General features: G+C 30.3%; 2 protein-coding genes across 3 annotated transcripts; one reads left to right on the forward strand and one right to left on the reverse strand.

Annotated features, from left to right (window-relative positions):
- The first annotated feature begins 7,316 nt into the window (after positions 1 to 7,316).
- LOC107012883 (short-chain dehydrogenase TIC 32, chloroplastic) lies at positions 7,317 to 11,542 on the forward strand. Its single transcript, XM_015212845.2, has 8 exons — positions 7,317 to 7,524; positions 8,539 to 8,770; positions 8,855 to 8,934; positions 9,406 to 9,562; positions 9,742 to 9,820; positions 10,610 to 10,697; positions 10,939 to 10,985; positions 11,165 to 11,542. The coding sequence occupies exons 1-8, from the start codon at positions 7,395 to 7,397 to the stop codon at positions 11,348 to 11,350; spliced, it is 999 nt and encodes a 332-aa protein (XP_015068331.1). The 5' UTR covers positions 7,317 to 7,394; the 3' UTR covers positions 11,351 to 11,542.
- A 615-nt stretch (positions 11,543 to 12,157) lies between these two features.
- On the reverse strand, positions 12,158 to 18,720 carry LOC107012558 (kinetochore protein SPC25 homolog). 2 transcript variants are annotated; one of them, XM_027915168.1, is made up of 8 exons: positions 18,405 to 18,720; positions 18,152 to 18,220; positions 16,447 to 16,593; positions 15,324 to 15,437; positions 15,051 to 15,140; positions 14,849 to 14,971; positions 14,158 to 14,387; positions 12,158 to 12,658 (listed from the first exon to the last, which is right to left on the reverse strand). In XM_027915168.1, exons 1-8 carry the CDS (start codon positions 18,577 to 18,579, stop codon positions 12,647 to 12,649), a joined length of 960 nt encoding a protein of 319 aa, XP_027770969.1. In that variant the 5' UTR covers positions 18,580 to 18,720; the 3' UTR covers positions 12,158 to 12,646. The 2 variants fall into 2 exon arrangements, with proteins under 2 accessions (XP_027770969.1, XP_015067916.1); XM_015212430.2 differs by having other exon boundaries at positions 18,152 to 18,217; positions 18,405 to 18,719.
- Positions 18,721 to 19,081: the final 361 nt, after the last annotated feature.

Here is a 19,081-nt window from a genome sequence, read left to right on the forward strand (position 1 = left end):
TTGATCATCTTTAATTCTTTATATTTAGGATGTTTGAATATGACTATTAAGATCTTTCTATTTGTGTAAAAAATTATCTTTTTTTTTGAGAAAAAAATGAACAATGTTAAATTTAATATGAAATGGATATCAAAAATCATAACTTTTATAATATTGTGACAATTTTTTTCTCGCTTCAAAAATCGGCGACAATAATAACTGGTATTGGTTGTTTTTAATAATGATGATTATGGAAGGTAGGTGGTCGTAGATGGTAGACTTGTAATGATTGGGTATAGTTATTGATGGGGGTTGTTCGTGGCGACTGCCTATTAATAGATGATAGTGATGATTTTAAGTTTCGACATTAAAGTGAGAATATTAAAAAACAAAATGAAAATAGAAAGTTAGCTTCACTTTACATAATTTTTTTTAGTAATAACGTTTTATTAAATTTCAAATTATATATCGAAACGACGGAACATTTGTATCTAAAATTATATTTACTAGCTTCATCTAGAAAAATCAAGAATAAAGACGGGCCTCACACAATACAATTATTATGATATATAGACTCGTAGTTCTTGGAATACAATCATTGTATGTTGCAATATTTTTGAATTAAGATTGACAAGCACTACAAAGGAAATCTCTTTATATGACTATCAAAAGATCTATATTTGTACCAATGTCTCAAACTTCATAGCCTATTTACCTTTAGCACATGTTAGAATAGTTCCCTATTTGTTTCCCTTTTAATAGATGCAAAATTATGTATAAATTGACACAAATGGAGCCTTAGTGTCTGAAATCATATATATATATATTACTATAAGCATGGATTTCTTTGGACCAAACAAATGTCGTAAGAAAGCACATACAAGAAACGAGATACATGAGAATTATCTAAATACATTATTATAAGGGTATGACCTGACTTGTTATCTTTCAACCTTGAGGAACAATCAATCATAATAATTTACATCCCTATCGAACTACCCTTCATTCAGAAAATCAAGAATAAAGATTTGACCATTATATATATCCAATTATGATTTTCCATGAAACTCCATCTTCGCCTTATTTATGTGTTCTTTGGAGCATTTAAAATGACTAAGTAAACTATTTAAAGTCATTCATGAAGCTACATGTGTTGGTTCAACAAGGACACAAAACTTCAAATGATCAAATTTTTTATATGTTTATGACCCGATTTATCTCTAGATTTGTATATATTTCATGTTAATCAAGATATTGTACATGCATATTCAATTTAAACTTCCACACAAGCTAGCTATATGCCACCTAAAGATTTGTTCCTAACGTATATATAGACTCATACGTAATTCCAAAAATACAATCATTATAGTCTACAATTTTGAATTAAGTTTCATGAGAACAAGATTAGCAAAGTCCACCATATCCAACACCTAAAGAAACAACAAGAGAAAAGCTTATACATATTTATAATATGTCCACCATTTAGATTGACAAACACTATAAATAAAATCTTTTTATAAAGATTGCCAAAAGATCTTACATTTGTACCAATGTCTCAATTTCACCACTCAAACTCCATAGCCTATTTACCTTTAGCACATGTTAGAATAGTTCCCTATTTGTTTCTCTTTTTATCTTATGACATTAAATGTTGGTCATTAGGAGGTACTTAATATTCAATTTTTCATGGGTTTAATTTTAATTTTTTTTTTTGATAAACCTCTCTTTACTTTTTCATGTTGGATAGAGATGGAATACCACATAAAGACAGAAATTATATTCTCTAATAGTAGTCTAATAATATATATGTAAAGTAAATACAGGACCACCAAATTAAACACTAGTAGCTAATTAAGGTGTTAATTATATTCCTTTCATTGGAAGCTAATTAGTGTGAAAAACTAATCATTTGTATATGTCCCGCTAATTCTCCGTAATTAACTCCTTCTGACACGTGTCATTCAATGGTTGGTTGTGGTCACGTGAGCTAGTAGAAAAAGTTTTAATTTATTTTATGTTTATGGATGTCAATTTTTGTTAGTGTGTTATCATTATTATTTAGTATTAATTAGGAAAAAAGAAAAAAAAATTGTAGCTTTGTCGGCAGTTTTGTCTTTTAACTTTTACTAATGGCATCAAGTCAGGTGGTAAATTTCATTGCTAAAGGGAGACAAAGTAGTACTCTTTGGCCCATGATAGGTTTCATAGTCTCTGTCTTTATTTTTTTTACATTTAATATTTTGTATTTTCACCTTCTTCTTTTTTTGCAAAAAATTTGGAACATTTTCATATTTAATTTCTATTTAGGAGAACTAAGTCTCTTGATTGGATATATATCTTTAGATTATTGCTACTTTTTTTTTATAGCTTTGACTAATTTGAATTTGCGGTGCATCAAGTTTATTAAAGGAAGAAATTGATAAAAAATTGATCTTAAATTTTCTCGATTTCACAAGTTAGCTAATAGATATATAGAAATTATTCAAGATGATATAAAGAGGTCATGTGTATATCCACTCCACAAATGAGGTGGACTCCAATACCCCAAACATCCAATAAATTGATATAGCGCTTGACTCTATTATTACGATAAAGTAATGAATTTTGTACCTGACTCAATTTTTAAAACTAGTTCATGAAGCTAAGAAAAAATATCTCAAGACCATATAAGGAATCCATGTCTTAATTCCACAAACGACGTGGGACTCCAGCGTAAATGTTCTCCATAGGAATTTTTTCGGCTCGAAATCGAAATCTATAGTTAAAAGAAAAAAAATAAAATTGGAAGGACCTTATTTATTCCACTATAAATCTTCATAATTTATATAATTAATATTCACTTATAATTATTAGTGTAAAACTTACTCGCACAGAGTATTACACCAAATTAATGACTATATGTATATATGATTGAGTGATATATATTTTTATTCTGATTCATTAATTTTAAGATTAGTTATTTAGTTAGATATAAATACTCTATGCATAAGTTTTTTATAACCTAATGTGTTCTACTCAAATGAAAAAAAAATTTTGTCCCCTATATTAGTGTATATGCATGTCTTTTGTCAAAAAGTAGCCTAAGAAGATGATGCACAAAAGAGTAATAGGGGATTTGAAATATTTATTTTCCACAATTAAAGTTCAAATATTTAAGTGTGAATGATTTCCAATATCTTTTAGTTTGTCATGCAGTTTTGTCAATATCCCCCAAAACATTCAAAAATGTTTAAAAAGTATGCTTAAATCTTCAAAAATATTAGGAGACAATAAAAAATGAAAATATTAGATTGGAATGTATCTTGGGAATCCACCTTTTCCTCTAAGCATACCCACTTGTTTGGAGGATTACGTATTGCTTCATAATATATATAACATTCTATTATATTATTTTATTATTAAATAATATCACATATTAATAATTAAAAAGATAAACTTATTAGAAAAGTATTACGGTGTAAAATTAGTATAAAAAGTTAAGTTAAATGATACAATAGAATTAATAAATAAGAAACAAAAAAAGAGGAATTAAAATAACGATATGATCATACTAAAATGATCCTTACATAAAATGATTTTTTTCATCGTTACGTAATGATAAATCTAACAACACGATACAGTAAAAGATTAAATGACAATATACAAATATTATATTTAAACTGATTGATATAATACAATACAATATGTAATAGCTACCCAAACAAGATATTAGTCAAACAAACGTATATAATCGAAGGAATTATTAAATCTTAGCTTAAGAGTTGTTAGGATTTTGCAATGAGACCTATTGATTCTTTCCCTTTTTATGTGGATAAGAATTAGTGTAATTAGTTGTTTTATCATAAACTTTCTTTTAATAACTAACGCATGATACACTCCATAATTTTATTATTGCATTACCAATACCTTTCTTGGATTATCTACTTATCTAGAAACAACCCCCAATTTGAGAATATTTTAACTTGCATTTTTATTTTATTACACTTATTAATGACAAGTTTTAATAGCCATAAAATTGGTATGGCATACTTAAAAACTGTAAATTTCAAAATCCTATCTTTTTCCTTCTTGAAAATGAGAAATCATATTAGTAGCTCCAAAGAATAATTTTCATAAGTTTCACTGATTAGAGTTATTTGTCTTTTGTTCCTAATAAGCTTAAATAATCATGTAACATTATAAATGACTTGTGTCTAATCAAACACTAGACGTGTTTGATTTTTTTTAATTAAAATATAACACTCTCTCTAATCCCCTACTTTTGGTGGGGTTGAAATATTGAATGATTTTCTCTGATTATCAACTTGGTGTATAATTAATATTCTTAATGAGATTCGATTAATTCAATTTTTTTGAGCGATATTTTCAATCAGATATTCAAATTCGAAATACGAAGGACAAAATCATTCCACTACAAACCTAGTAATAGAAGAAGAAAAAAAAGAGTCAATATATCACATGTGAAAGTATAAGATAAATGCCTCCAAAAATTGAGGCAAGTTAATGAGAGTTGTTTGCCAATAAGGGAACTCATGGGACAAAAGTGCATAGCCACTCCATAACTCCATTGTTGAGGAGTCAACCTCAATGTTCTTTTTTAGACCTTCTAACCTCCAACATTTGTCATCATTTTTCAAAGTGAAAAAAGGTAAAATCCAGTAAATAATATATTATTTTAGAAAAAAAAAAAAAACCAAAAAAAGGTACTCTAATATATATATATATATTAATGGCACGGTTGCACGCAACAAAAGCTTTGACCTTTTGTACCTAAAGTGGAAATTTCACTCGTTTTTGCCTTCTACTATTTCTCAAATTTCATCATAATATAAGAAGTATTAAGTGTTCTTTTTCCTTTTTCTTTTCAAACTTGTCTACATAAAATAAAGAAATGCAATTATTGTTCATAATATATTTTCTTGGCTCAGCCTATAAATTATCATGGTTTTACTTGATGCCCACGTGTGAGGACTATATAAATATACTTGAAATCAAAGGCCATGCCCTAAGTTTTGAAGAGTCAAGACCACCACATTCTAGAGACTTTTTGTCTTGTTGGGGACAAGTTTATTTGAGTAAAAGTATTTCTTAAGTAAGAAAATTCATGGTGTAAGTATTTTTGATTTTGTATTTATCAAAAATGGATATATTAGAATCAATTTTAAAAAATGTAAAAAGAAAAATATCAAAAGATTTTAAAAACTTGTTGAGATGTTTAAGTAGGCATTCAAACATGAATCGAGCGATACATATAATTGACTAAAGTTGTGTAAATGATAAAAATATTCTGATGAAAACGTCATTCTCAAAATAATTTAGATAAAAAGGATAATTAAGAAACTAATGATGTCATGTTGTAATTTCCACTATTCACTTCTATTGCTTGAAGTTACAAATAAATAGATTGCAATAATGTCATGCCTACTATAATTGAAGAGGAGAAACATAACAAAAACAAGAAAAAATATTCCAAAGTGTGAGTATATATGTTCAACTACAAGTCACCGTCCAAAATAATCTACTTTACAACTACGAATTTGCCTCTTATTTTCTTGACAAATTATGAAAATACTCATCAAATTTTCTTTAATTCAAATGTTCACACACGCAATACTAGACATGCCTTATTGAATTTATCGATGAATAACTAATACAAACAACTAGTTGAATTTATCGATTAATTAACATATTATAGCTAATCCAGACAATTTGTAGTTGAATTAATCGGCCTAACAGATGTATTTATATAAGAAAATAAATTTGACAAATTTCTCAAAGTTAGATAAAACAATATTTAATTTATTTTTCTTGATAAAAGATGTGCAGTTTTCTTTTTTGTAATCATGTGTACGATATATATATATATACAAAGTTCACTCATATTTCTCAGTCATATAATATAACACATTTCTTTGTTCCTTTTTTTTTTTGTTATAGTAATATTTCTTGGACATGACTTTTACCATTTCGAAGGAAGCTAAAAACTGCAAAATAATTGCATTCTTTTATATATTTTATATAAATAAATATAATATACACTCACGTGTAAAGAGAGAAAGAAAAAGCCAACAACGCATTAAGCTTATACATTTAACTCTTTAAATTGATGTTCAATCGTTATATAATGTTCCGTGATTATTTCAGTATTTGAATAAAAATTTATTTTTTATCATGAGTTTTTCTAAGAAATTCGATAAAAATAAAGTGTAAAAATCATATTTTATAATATAATTTTTTATTGATTCGCGATGAGAACAACCTTTAATCTCAGTATAGTGAAAGAAAAAAAGAAAAATACATTCATACAATACAAAAATACTATTGTCATAAGATGGTTGGCCAATCGATAAAATTAACATTAACTATCTATCTATCTATATATATATCATCGATCACTTCCACCAAATATAACCATCCAAACAAAATATATATACAAAAAGAAATGACACATAGGAAGGCACTTCCTTAGCCCATGGAGTTGTACCACAATAATAATATTTTTTAATGCCATTGGTGACATCAAATATGCTTCCATTAATGGGAACTACAATGAAGCCAATAAATCCATAGGCAATATCTGTTAGCCTAACCTAACCCAAATATGTACTCTAAATTAATATATATTATGTTACATTATTCGTTTTGAACTAAACTCGTATGATCTAATTTTCCAAAATTCTTTATATCGTTAAGAGTATCCTAACACATAATATATGACATCCTTTTAACTATAACTATCAATATGAATTTCATAAAACCAAAATAAGAAGAATTAAAGAAAAAAAATATCCTTGGAAACAACAAATTAAAGAGAACATCAAATTTTCCACCTCTCACAAAAAGTAAAGTAAACATGATTTGAAAAGAGAGGAAAAAAATAAAGGAGCGTAAAACAAATAAGGGCAGACAATAATAATTAGAAGTAAGAAAGAAAACTTTCACATAATTACGTGCGTGTGCTATGCAAAAAAGCTTCACAAAAAACATCATTAATTAATACACTTCGTCTCAAATTATCTGTTGTATTTCTCCTTAAAAATATTAATTAATAAAGGGTTTTTAACTATTTTAACCTTATTATTATCTTAAAATATATAATTTATTTAGTATCAAACTTTAAAAATTACGACAGAATAATTTGAGACGGAGGAAATTTTTTATTTTTATTTTTGGTCTCATCCTGACAATATAGTCTACACAATAGGGATCTATTGTTATTGGTTGTAGCCAAAAGATTTGTGCACCCTCAATATCCAATATTATTTTTTATATATTTTTTATTAGAGATAATATTATTATTAATTAGGGGGTAGGTGTATATATATATATATATGGACTTCCACAAGTTTGATAGAGCATTTTATATATACGTGGTTTTCCAATATTGTTATTCAAAATTCCAAAATTTTGGTGCAATGAAGGCAACTCTCAAATATTTGGCTGGCATTGCTGGCCCAAGTGGTTATGGTTCTAAAACAACTGCTGAACAGGCTACTAAAGATTTCTCTAATTCCTCTAATTCTCAACTCACTGCAATTATCACCGGTAATTACGATCTCTCTTTTTATTTCAATTATTTGTCGTGTTTCTGAGTTTGTCGAGACGATTGTAAGACTAAGCAAATTGCTTATGTGTTTAGTTAGAAGCGAGTCTTGATAGGGCAATTATCAGTACTTGTTAAGAATTCTTTAGAAAAAAATATCATTTTTTAATGTTCTTTTTCTTCTTGAAACTTTTGTTTCATTGATGTGTTGTTGTTAGAGAAAATGAGGAATTAAATGGATTTTTTTTAAAAAAAAAAGATTTTGAGTGGTTAATTCTTGGATAATCAAATATTGTGAGATGTGACTATAAGCAATTTAATATTCATCATGGTTTTGGTCGACATGCATTAACTCTATCTTCTTCTTTTTTTTTTTTGTGGAGAATTTTGAAAGGAATATTCTTTGATTTGATTGTTTTACAGTATGAGACTTTTAACATAGCTTGAATTATAGATGTGTTATGATTTTTTATTATTATTTTTTACAAAAAAATGTCTTATAAATCTTCAAATTGTAAAGAGACATGAAGAGGAAGTATAGTACTTTGTTGGACACTTCTTTTTCTTCTCACAATTAATTTTGCAAAAAAAAAAAAAAGTGAGGGTTAAGGGATCATAAATTTTTTATTAAATATTCAATTTGTTCTTCTTTTTAGTGTCTCTTTTTGTTTTTGTAGAAAGAAAAGATATAGTTTTGTCTCTAGTTAGCTATATACTTAATTAATTGTTGGTCAGATGTATAAGATTTCAATCTGGGACAATACTGAATACTAATCATATGCCATGATCTTTAATTAATTAATTAATTAACATAGTAAAGTCCCAACATTAAAAATACTTAAAACAACAACCCCCACTACATAAATTAATATTTTAATCACCATGCATTAATTAGTGCAGAATCCAATATAGAAACCTAATTTAGTAGTATGTCATATAAAGATTAGACAAATCATCATGATGTTAATTAATTTAATTTTTTATTAATTAATTTTATTTTATTGTAAAAATTACAGGCGCAACATCAGGGATTGGAGCAGAAACAGCAAGAGTATTAGCAAAAAGGGGTGTAAGAATAGTGTTACCAGCAAGAGACTTAAAAAAAGCAGAAATTTTGAAGGAATTTATACAAAAAGAAACTCCAATGGCTCAAATTATATTATTAGAAATTGATTTGAGTTCATTTGCTTCAATTCAGAGATTTTGTGCTGAGTTTTTGTCTTTACAACTTCCACTTCACATCCTCATGTATGTATTTTATTTTATTTTTTTTCTAAAAAAAAATTAAAAAAATATTTTGACTGATGATTGGTTTGAATTTTTGTCATATAGAAATAATGCAGGGAAATTTTCACAGAAATTGGAGTTTTCTGAAGACAAAATTGAGATGACTTTTGCTACAAACTACTTAGGTAATTATCTCTAACTAGCCATACTTTGGGACCATATATATATATATATATATATATATATTCTTTATGAGTTCACTTAAAATTTGTTTCATATTAGGACGTTCCGAAAGATAATTATATATGCATAATGAAAATTAACAAGGAAAAAGAAATAATTGATCTATTAGAAACAAACTCTCTACCTTTTAAGATAGAAATTTTGCGTATACTTCACTTTGAATATATTATTATTGTAAAAGCTTTTGAAAAATAATACAAGTTACATGTATAATAAGATATTATAAAAGTTCTTTACACTAGAATGTGTGATTTTTTGATACATAGTATAGATATCTATGAAAATAGTTACTTAAATGTCAGTAGTTTGAATCCATAGTTTTGAAAGTACAACAAGTTATAGTAACAAGAATCTTAAAAAGACTAAATCCGTTAAATTATGAATTCGACTCTGATACGTATATTATTTGGCAGGTCATTTTCTATTGACAGAGTTGTTATTAGAGAAAATGGTGGAGACAGCAGAAGGGTGTGGGATTCAAGGAAGAATAGTGAATGTTACTTCAGTAGTTCATAATTGGGTGAAAAGAGATCAATTCCGTTTCTCCCAATTGCTCAATCCTAAAAAATAGTAAGTATAGTATAATAAAATCCTCCTAACATTTTAATTAGCAAATATTTCATCACTTAGCTTTTTATATTAGATTTAATCTGAGACAATGCTGGTGAGATTATACTGAGTAATTTATTGTTGTTATACGGGATTGATCATTACTTACTCTAACTTAGTATATAATGTGTTCCACACAGTTATAATGGTACTCGTGCATATGCTCAATCAAAATTAGCCAACATTTTACATGCAAAGGAATTGTCAAGACAACTAAAGGTAACTAATTAATTCCCTCATTACACCTTTATTTTACGAGCTTTCATTTGTATGGGATTTAATTTCTTTATTTCCATCACGATAGATAAGACAGTAAATCAATAAATTCTTTTATAACGTAATAATAGCTAGGTTTTCTATGCATCTACCATGAATATATGTGGAGGACGATATAATAAACAAGGCAAAATAATAATTTATTTAGACATCTGAACCAAGATATGTACCTATGGAATGTCTTGATCTGACTTGAAATAGGTATAACCTTTAATCTAGGCGTCTATGAAAAATTCCGACTAATTAAATCTAGAGGGAAGCTTATCTGTTATACCAATATAAGATTAATATGTTCAATTAGTTAAGCAATCAAAACATAATCAGTGTAAAAAGTGTTTAACCCTCTAGTGAAGCAATCAAAACATAGTCAATTCACCAATAATTTTTTCTTGTTGTGGTAATTAAGCAAATCTAATCATGTAATTGGATTTTAATTTGTGCTAAGGTGTTTTTCTTACCACTCAATTACATCATTTGATTAGACAACTCACTGATAAAATTCTATGACAAAACTCAAAGACATGTAAGAAACTAGGGAATTGGATTTAGAATCATGCCAGCTTTTATTTGCACTATTAGTGCTGTACACAAAATGATATTACTTCTTTTTCCTTCATTGGTCACTATATATATATATATTTTCCAATAAATAAATAAATTGTTTTTTGTCTTTATATATTTGTATAGTTGCAAATTGCAATACTGAAATTATAATTATTTGGTGTTGAACAGGCAAGAAATGCAAATGTAACTATCAATGCAGTCCATCCTGGAATTGTAAAAACTGGAATTATCAGAGATCACAAAGGCTTTATCACTGGTATAATGTCTTTTTCCCTTTTTCTATTTTGTTTGGTACGACAAAAAATATTTTTCAATTTTTTCATATTCAAAAAAATACTAATGATTTTTCCACCAGCTCCACACACCCCACTCGCCAAAAGTTTGTTAACTTGTCACGTTAAGAAATTCTTTACTTACTTATCGAACATCAGAAAAATTACTGTACCAAACACTGATAGCTATATTTACTGACTTACATTTTACAAAATCATAAACAGATTCTCTCTATTTTATGGCATCAAAGCTTCTAAAGTCAACATCACAGGTTTGTCCACATATACTTGTCTCTTTTTACTCTATTGAATATTATCCTTTACCATTACATTCCCCATTATTCCACTACCCTCCATAGTAACCAACAAAAATCGAAAAAAAAAATTTATTTATTTTTTAGAAAAAAAACAATAATGAGGTCAATTTTTGTTTTATTTTTGGGTATGGCAGGGTGCAGCAAGCACATGTTATGTAGCATTGAGCCCACAAACAGAAGGGATGAGTGGGAAATACTTTGCAGACTGTAATGAAAGTCACTCTTCAGTTTTAGCAAATGATGAAATTGAAGCTCATAAACTTTGGAAGGGTACTCGTGTTCTTATCCATAGAAGATTTCTACCACATGTAAATTCATGAAGAAAAAAAAAAGATTAGTTATTGTACATGTTAAATTAATAAAAATTGATATACTTTGTTGTATATCCATATAATATATGATGATAGATGAAAATATGATACAAGTATAGTAGTTTGTCCAGTTGTTAGCTAACTGATGGAGTACAAATGTTAAGTGGAAATAATGAAGAATCTTCTTTTAGTGGTCCATTATATATTGGTCTATATGCGTTACGACACGATTTTGCCTTTTTTTTAGTTGGCACTTTTTGCATAATATCCAACATACACTACCACAAATCTCCCCTTTAACAAAAATCGTTTGATACGGAGATATTTTAAGATTAAATTTGGATAGTATAAATTTATCATGCACTTGTTATCTCAACTTATCTCATTGTAGAGTGTGTATTAATAAAATACTTTTGTAAGTACACATGGTCATACAATACCTACCATTTTTAATGCACTAAACCAAACAACGCATACAACTTTATCTTAAAAGGGGATCAAATTCATCACCTTTCGTTCGCATGTGCAATAAGACAATCTGTATTTATTTTTATTTGGATACAGAGTTTAAAGACGAAAATACTTGAAGCATGTGATCTGAAATAAGTCGAACATATGTATACCTTTAAATCATAAGGAAGGTTAATTTCAGAGACCTTCCTTCACATTTTCGCTTCCTCACATATGTATACCAAAAATTCATTAGAGATTGCCTTGTCATCAACATTGCAATATACAGCAATCCCAAATTGATACTAAAGAGAATTTACACATCCCACCAAAATGCAAAAACCAGAATAGAAGTGTTGGCAGCACACCTGTAAAAACTGTTCCACAGAGCATAAGCTCAGATAAATTGAGTATATCATATTCCAAAGCCGCACCAAAACAAGCCTGGTGAAATAAGAGATCAACGGAATGCAAAAAGAATGCAGAATCTAAGTGATCTATATTCTACATTACAAGCATTTGATGATACATTACAATGTACAAAAAGGAAAAGAATCTGTCTTTTGAGGGGAAAAAAAAGTGGAAACATATATAGCTACAAAGATAGAAAATGACTAACTCGAAAGTCATAAGATGGATCATAGAGAAAAGTCAACAGAGCTTGGACATAAGAAATGAAGTCAGCCACCTGAACCGTTTTGCAAAGACAGCAACGCTTTGAACATTTGATCAGGTAGACATTTGACTTGCCGGTTACTGATCCTAACCTTTATGTAGAAGCAAATCAGGTTTTTGCTTATCACGACTCGAGAACTTGACGGCTAAGCAACTTCAAACGAAACTGTGCGACCATTATCATCTTTTGACCTGCCAAAAAGTAAATTTTGCACATTAGAAACCCATGCAGTTTGAGCTGCTAGCTCAAAATTAATCCTAGTTCAATTTATGCAATGATTGTTGAAATGAAGATACTGCACACCAGGTATTTCCTGCCAAAAGAACACATTCACATGAAAGTATAATGATGGAATTGTTCATGAACAGTCTCGTTCAGAAAATTCAGCCATCCAAAGTTGTAAATTAGAGAATCTTTCCATATAAATGCCCTCTGCCAGTGATGTTAGGTCCTTTCTGAGGGACACACTGATATCATCTCAGGCATATGCATGTATGTTGGTCTATAGATGTGTCTATCCAGACACGACAGTGAGAAAAGGTTATCAAGTACAAATGCTTGTGGACCTTTTAAACAGCCCAGTACATAGACCAACGGGATATAATCAGTCTCAATTATATGTTCATATTAACCGTGAGTTTTTCTTGTTTCACTTGGTATCATCAAACAATACTTAGCATGTCAATGAGGGATTAAACATTTCTACATGGTAACATAGGAATTAAGGAAAGAATGCATTTGACGATATGCTTGAGCCTGAAATGTGAAGCCAATAACATTCCCCCAGAATTGCTTATCAAATTTTCTATACGTCCCCCCTCCCCTCAGACAGTTTATGATAAAATTCCTATCCAACTTTTATTATGCAACATCAGTATCCCACAATTCACTTTCATCAGGAGTGTTAACTTTGACTCATAAAAATGGTAACAATGTCCCACCCACACGTCAATAGTTTGGATGAGTAGTATTTACGAGTTCAATTGGTATAGCTCCAATCAACCCATCCAAGAGATTGGATCGACTTGCATAAAATTACTAGCAAATTTTACCCAAATTAACCTGTAAGAGAAATTTGTTGCACATAAAAAGAGGGAAAAAGCAGAAAACTAGTCTTTACCGTAGGGCAATATCACTTTCTTGTACAGTAACTCTTTTGTTATGAACTCAATTGGATAGCAACAGATTAGAAAAAAAAAAACAAAAAAAACAGAGAAGAGGTTTTGAGTTGAGTGGGTTGGCGTATGACCCATTGATCTACCTATCTTGACCCAAGAGTATTTGCGACTGGTTGGGTCAATCACATGTTCTTTGACTCAACACATTGTAACCCATCAGAACTTGACCAAACATTTTCTCCTCCATTTGACACCCCTAATTGATCATATATGCTAACTGGATTCCTTCCAGAACATGTGCATTAAATTATTTCACCCCTATAGCAAGAGAATGGGAACTAAAGCAGAAATTTCATCTCCGATCGGAGGCTAAATTACTCGAGCAAAGTTTCTATCTGCAGCAAGTCTCAAAGATATTAAGAATATTAGAGAGAACACTCGGGGGAAATCATTACTGGCATTCAACGCAAACATTTCTAAGAAATATAGTGTATGTATAAAGAAAAAAGAAAGGAACACTGAAATCAGTTAGAGCTTATTGTCCTTGAACAAGTTATCAAAATTAATCCTACCTTAAAACGAGGAGAACGTCGGAGAGATGATGCAGATCCAGGAGATAGGAGTGCTGCCCTACTCCCTTTGGCACGGTCAACTTTCTTCAAATTTCTGTTATGCTCATCAGATTGATGCTCCTGCTGGGATAAAAACTCACTTCTACTATCAGTTGAAATGGAAGAAACTGGGGCAGACACAGAGATCATGAAAGTGTCTTGATCACGAGATGCCATGTCAGGAAATGTCCCTGGATGCATAGGAAACATAAACATATTCAGAACCATCATAGACATCCCCAATATATTTATTAATCAACTTAACTTTCAAGAGTATATTTATGCACTTATTCATGATCGTGGTTTAAATATAAATTAATCGATCCTGTAGGAAATCCAGGTTACAACAATAAATCTAGTTTCCAAACTGTGAAACGTTTAGTTACTTGAATGCATTAACAAAATCATTTTCTAATTTCTACTAATGATTCGAACAAAAATCCATTTTCGGGTGCAACAAGAGTTTGTATTATGAAATGATATCAAGAGGGATTTGCATTTGTTGTGGAGATTCTTTGCAAGAAGATGCAGTACTCAAGAGGCTTGCTAGCAGCCAATACTCTATGATTTCAAATTAGCTGTATATGGGTCTGATATAAGTAAATAAGGCTCAGAGGATAACATAACATTAGAAATGAAATACAGGGCATACCATGTGTTACGGCTGCTTGAAACTTTTCTCTCATAGTCCTGACGAACTTGAACAGTCCATTGCTTGTATTTAACTCTCTGAGCAGCTCTTTTGCATCATTAAGTTGTGGATCACATTCAATCACTAAAAATCCAAGCCAAATAAGAATTAAAGTACAGAACCATTTTCACTGATGTATAGTTGATAACGGTTCCAGACTTACAAGTATATACATCATTCTCATGACGTATGGTAAAAAAGTACTCCTTATCCTGATTATTGGCATCAATATTGGTAAATACGAATTTCACTCCTGTGGAAGACAAAGGAAATGAATGCTCAGTGGACAAATCTAACAATAGAAGAAAGTTGTTTTCTTTTACTGGAAAAATCCATTATTAATAAGTAGAGCCTGTGGCGGGGTTATATTGTTCAGAAAGCGGAGTCTGCTTCTCTAGAATCTTAAATGAGTACAGAAGTTGAAGGATATACATACCATGGCCACATTCAATACGTAATCCAAGCACCTTATTGTACCACACAATAGCCTCTTCTATATCCTCTCTCTGTTCAGCAGTCTGATTATGCTTTTCTTCACATGCTTTGAGTTCTTTCCCAAACAAACAAAAGAAGAAGACGAAGAAATGCACCGATCAATTACCCAACAGGATATGGTGTCCGTGGTAGAAACAGCAGAAACAGTCACAAAGTTATCGACATAAAAAAGCACCAACATTATTCACAAAAAATAACAACTTTCACAATGAATTACAGGGGAGAGTTTGAAAAGGGGGGCACAAATTAAAAATAAATAAATAAAAAATTAAACTATCACATCCAACATACAACAGTAGTTTTCAAAGGAAGAACAGACGAAGAAACACTATTCCTCAATGCCATCTTCCTACCATATTAGGTGTCTCCTTTTTTTTTGGATGACTATAATCTCTCGATCATTTTCCAAAGCCGAAGTCGAGCGAGAATTAGGTGTCTTCATTTGACCAGGAAAAATCATTTAAACTAGCATTTCTATTTTACTACTGCATTAAACTGGACGTGAATCAACATATAAAGATAAACTACACTTCAGATGAATTTCAAATATAATTGGGTTTCACGTTACTTTAAATGCTCTGGAGGGTGTAAAGAAGAAAGATGGAAGTCCACAAACACCTCTAATCTGAGACAAGGCCAAGTGATAAGACTAGAGCCTAAGGTCATATAAACTTCTTGATAAATCTATTCTCTCTCTTCCCCTTCCGTAAAATCTGTCATATGAATTGGTTTGCATACCATACAGAAACATTCGCGAACTAAGGATGTAGAAATAACTTTTAGGATATCTTTTGTCTTGAAATTTATTCACTAACATCACACAGAAGCAATAAATACTGCAATTGGATTCATGATCGTTAAACCAGTTGGATATAAAAATAAATCATTTCAGCAGTCATCTCATGCGACGACTAAATGGAATATTAGAAAATTGAAATTAAGCATAAATGATTCTTGAAACATCTCTCTATGCTATTTCTCTCATAGAAAAACTCTACATGAAACAAGTATGAGTTTGTCAAATGCATGAAAAGTGGGCAAACTTTTGTAGTGATAGAGTTTACCATCAGCTTGTTGAGATATTATGGCTGCATATTCATCTTTCCTGGCCCTTTGGTTTTCCACCACCCCTCTAAGTTCTTCTACTCTATATTTTGTAGAAGATATTGAGTCTGCTATTGCTATCTGCTTTGCCTCTTTTCGGGTCTTCGCTGCAGATGACATCATGACATACATGTTAGAGTTTTAAATTAATAACAGAGACAAAACAATAATAATCCAATTTTTATAGAGAAAATGATCATTCAAAATCAGTAATACAGAAAAATAAAGGATGAGGAGTAATTCAAAATTTTCCCAAAGGAAATTAGTACAAGTGTACAACAACAACATACCAAGTGAAATCCCACAGGTAGGGATTCAGGAGGTTAGGATGTATGTATACCTTACCCCTACATTATAAGGTCGAAAGGCTATTTTCAAAAGACTCTCGACTCAAAAGGGCAGTGACAGACGGGACCAAGGATATTAGTAGTATACAGAAATTGCAGGATATTCAGGCTGGATAAATGTAATTAGTGGCTGAAATCATTCCTCTTAAGTCTCAAATATGAAAAACAAGTGAACTGAGAGTAAAAAGAAGAGATTTTTGGAAAATACTATGGGTGAGATCCAGCAGATTAAGTAAATAACCTCCAGAATTGTGTGATGAGTACCATGTTGCAGCTACTTTGGATGTGAATCTTCTACACGTACTTCCCATTTTCCGTCAATAAAACAAGATTGCCAGAAACAACAATATCTCGAATAACAAAAACATGCTACAATAAATCCTTTTTAACTTTGGAAGCACTGCTACTCAGAACTTCAGACTGTCAGTGTTTATTGCTCTTATTGTCACTACTATAAGGATCTTCAGAGTTTAAAAAACAGTTTATTCGCATACTTACTACTTAGATCATCACATATGCAAGTTCACTTCTGAAAAAAAGGCAATGAGAAGTTCACCAGCCACTTCAATGAGATTAGAATAACAACCCAACTTCATAATCACAATAACTGTGATATGAAGGCATGTTCCACTGCCAATAACAAAATGATGCTATTTTGATCAAGAAGTTTGTTGTATACAAAATATTTATTTCCTTCATATCAACAATCTTATAGACCATGACATTTTGTTCTAACTGAAAATAAAATCTTCATAATTGCCTGTCATTAAAATCTTACTCTCTTCAGTTCAACTGTACATGTTGTAGAACATAACAATCCTATTCGGCAATAATCATGCTTCATTAGAAAATCCACAAGCAAACACTACATCCATCCTCTTCTCTCAATATTGATAACTATTATGATGAAGTAACAGCAAAATGAACCACCCTCTGAAAGCTTTATCAGAAATGGTAGCACGTAGATAAGCAATAATAGTTCAAACTAAGACACACTATACCCTGAAGGAATGCATACCTAATACCATCCAGCACTGGCAAATGTAGAGTTCAGTCTGTGAGTTCATCTCAACCCAGTACTTCTAATCCGGAACATAAATGCATATGTAAAAATCAACTAAAAATTGCAATAAATAGTAGGTCTGAACCCATAATTTTAAAAAATATAATGGGCTCACTGGCACTGCTAAGAACTTAAATATTGAACTCAAAGTTTAAATCTTTAATCCACCCCAACCATCCAGGGGTTTGAATGTCAGCAAAGAACAATAGCATACATAATGACGAGCATACCAAAAAAATTTAAAGAGTGACACACCTGCAAGTGCTTTCACCAATTTGTCTTCCAACTCCCTCAGCTCAACTTTTAACTTGCCAAGTTTTGCTGCCGCAACCAATCAATTAAATCAAATAACCCAATCAACAAGATCCCAAATGAAGAAAAAGAAATAATCTTCCAGCTACAATTCTTGAGAATGATGCGTAGCTGAAAACCCTAACTTTAGAAAACTAGAAATTCGAGCAAAAATCGTACAAAAGCCACAGAATTTAGCATGCGGGGAAAAACATACACTGTAATTGAAGAGTTTCTTGTGCTTGTGTCTTGGTTGAATCGAGAGATTTTTTGAAGGAACCAGTGGCAGCATCGATTCTCTGCTGTTGAATTAGAATCTCCCTGTCACAAACCAATCTAAGTTCCTCCATTTTGTTCCTGGTAATTTCCCCTACGCTGATCTTCATCTTCATCCCAATCTCAGAAGCTCTCTGCTTGGTTTTCTTTGAGATTTGAACACTGAGACACGATATGCTTAGCCCGCCATTTTCATTACTTTAGTTTGAAAATATATGATGGAATACTCTACACTTTTCTAAAAAGCTTAATGATGATAATAGTTTCTTGTTTTTACGTGCAATATAAAAAATTTAACTCATCCATCCGTTTCAATTATTTATCATTTAAATATATATTTGTTGTCGTTTTGCTAATATGATGCAGCTCTTAATTGAGTAAAAATTTTAAGGGGTTCATTTGGACTATACTATGTATCAATAATCTTTTCTACTTTATATGAAATTTTGGTTCTTTATTTATAATTTTTACATTAACCAATCTGAAATTAGGCATAATTATACCATAGGCTCATGTTTCTACTATTTTAATTTGTATTTACTTGAATGATACTATAAATATTCATCAACTAGCTTAATTTTGAACAAAAGCTTCTTACAATTATTTTTTAAAAAAATA

The sequence above is a fragment of the Solanum pennellii genome, chromosome 3 (genome assembly GCF_001406875.1).
Source record: "Solanum pennellii chromosome 3, SPENNV200".
NCBI classification, from domain to species: domain Eukaryota; kingdom Viridiplantae; phylum Streptophyta; class Magnoliopsida; order Solanales; family Solanaceae; genus Solanum; species Solanum pennellii.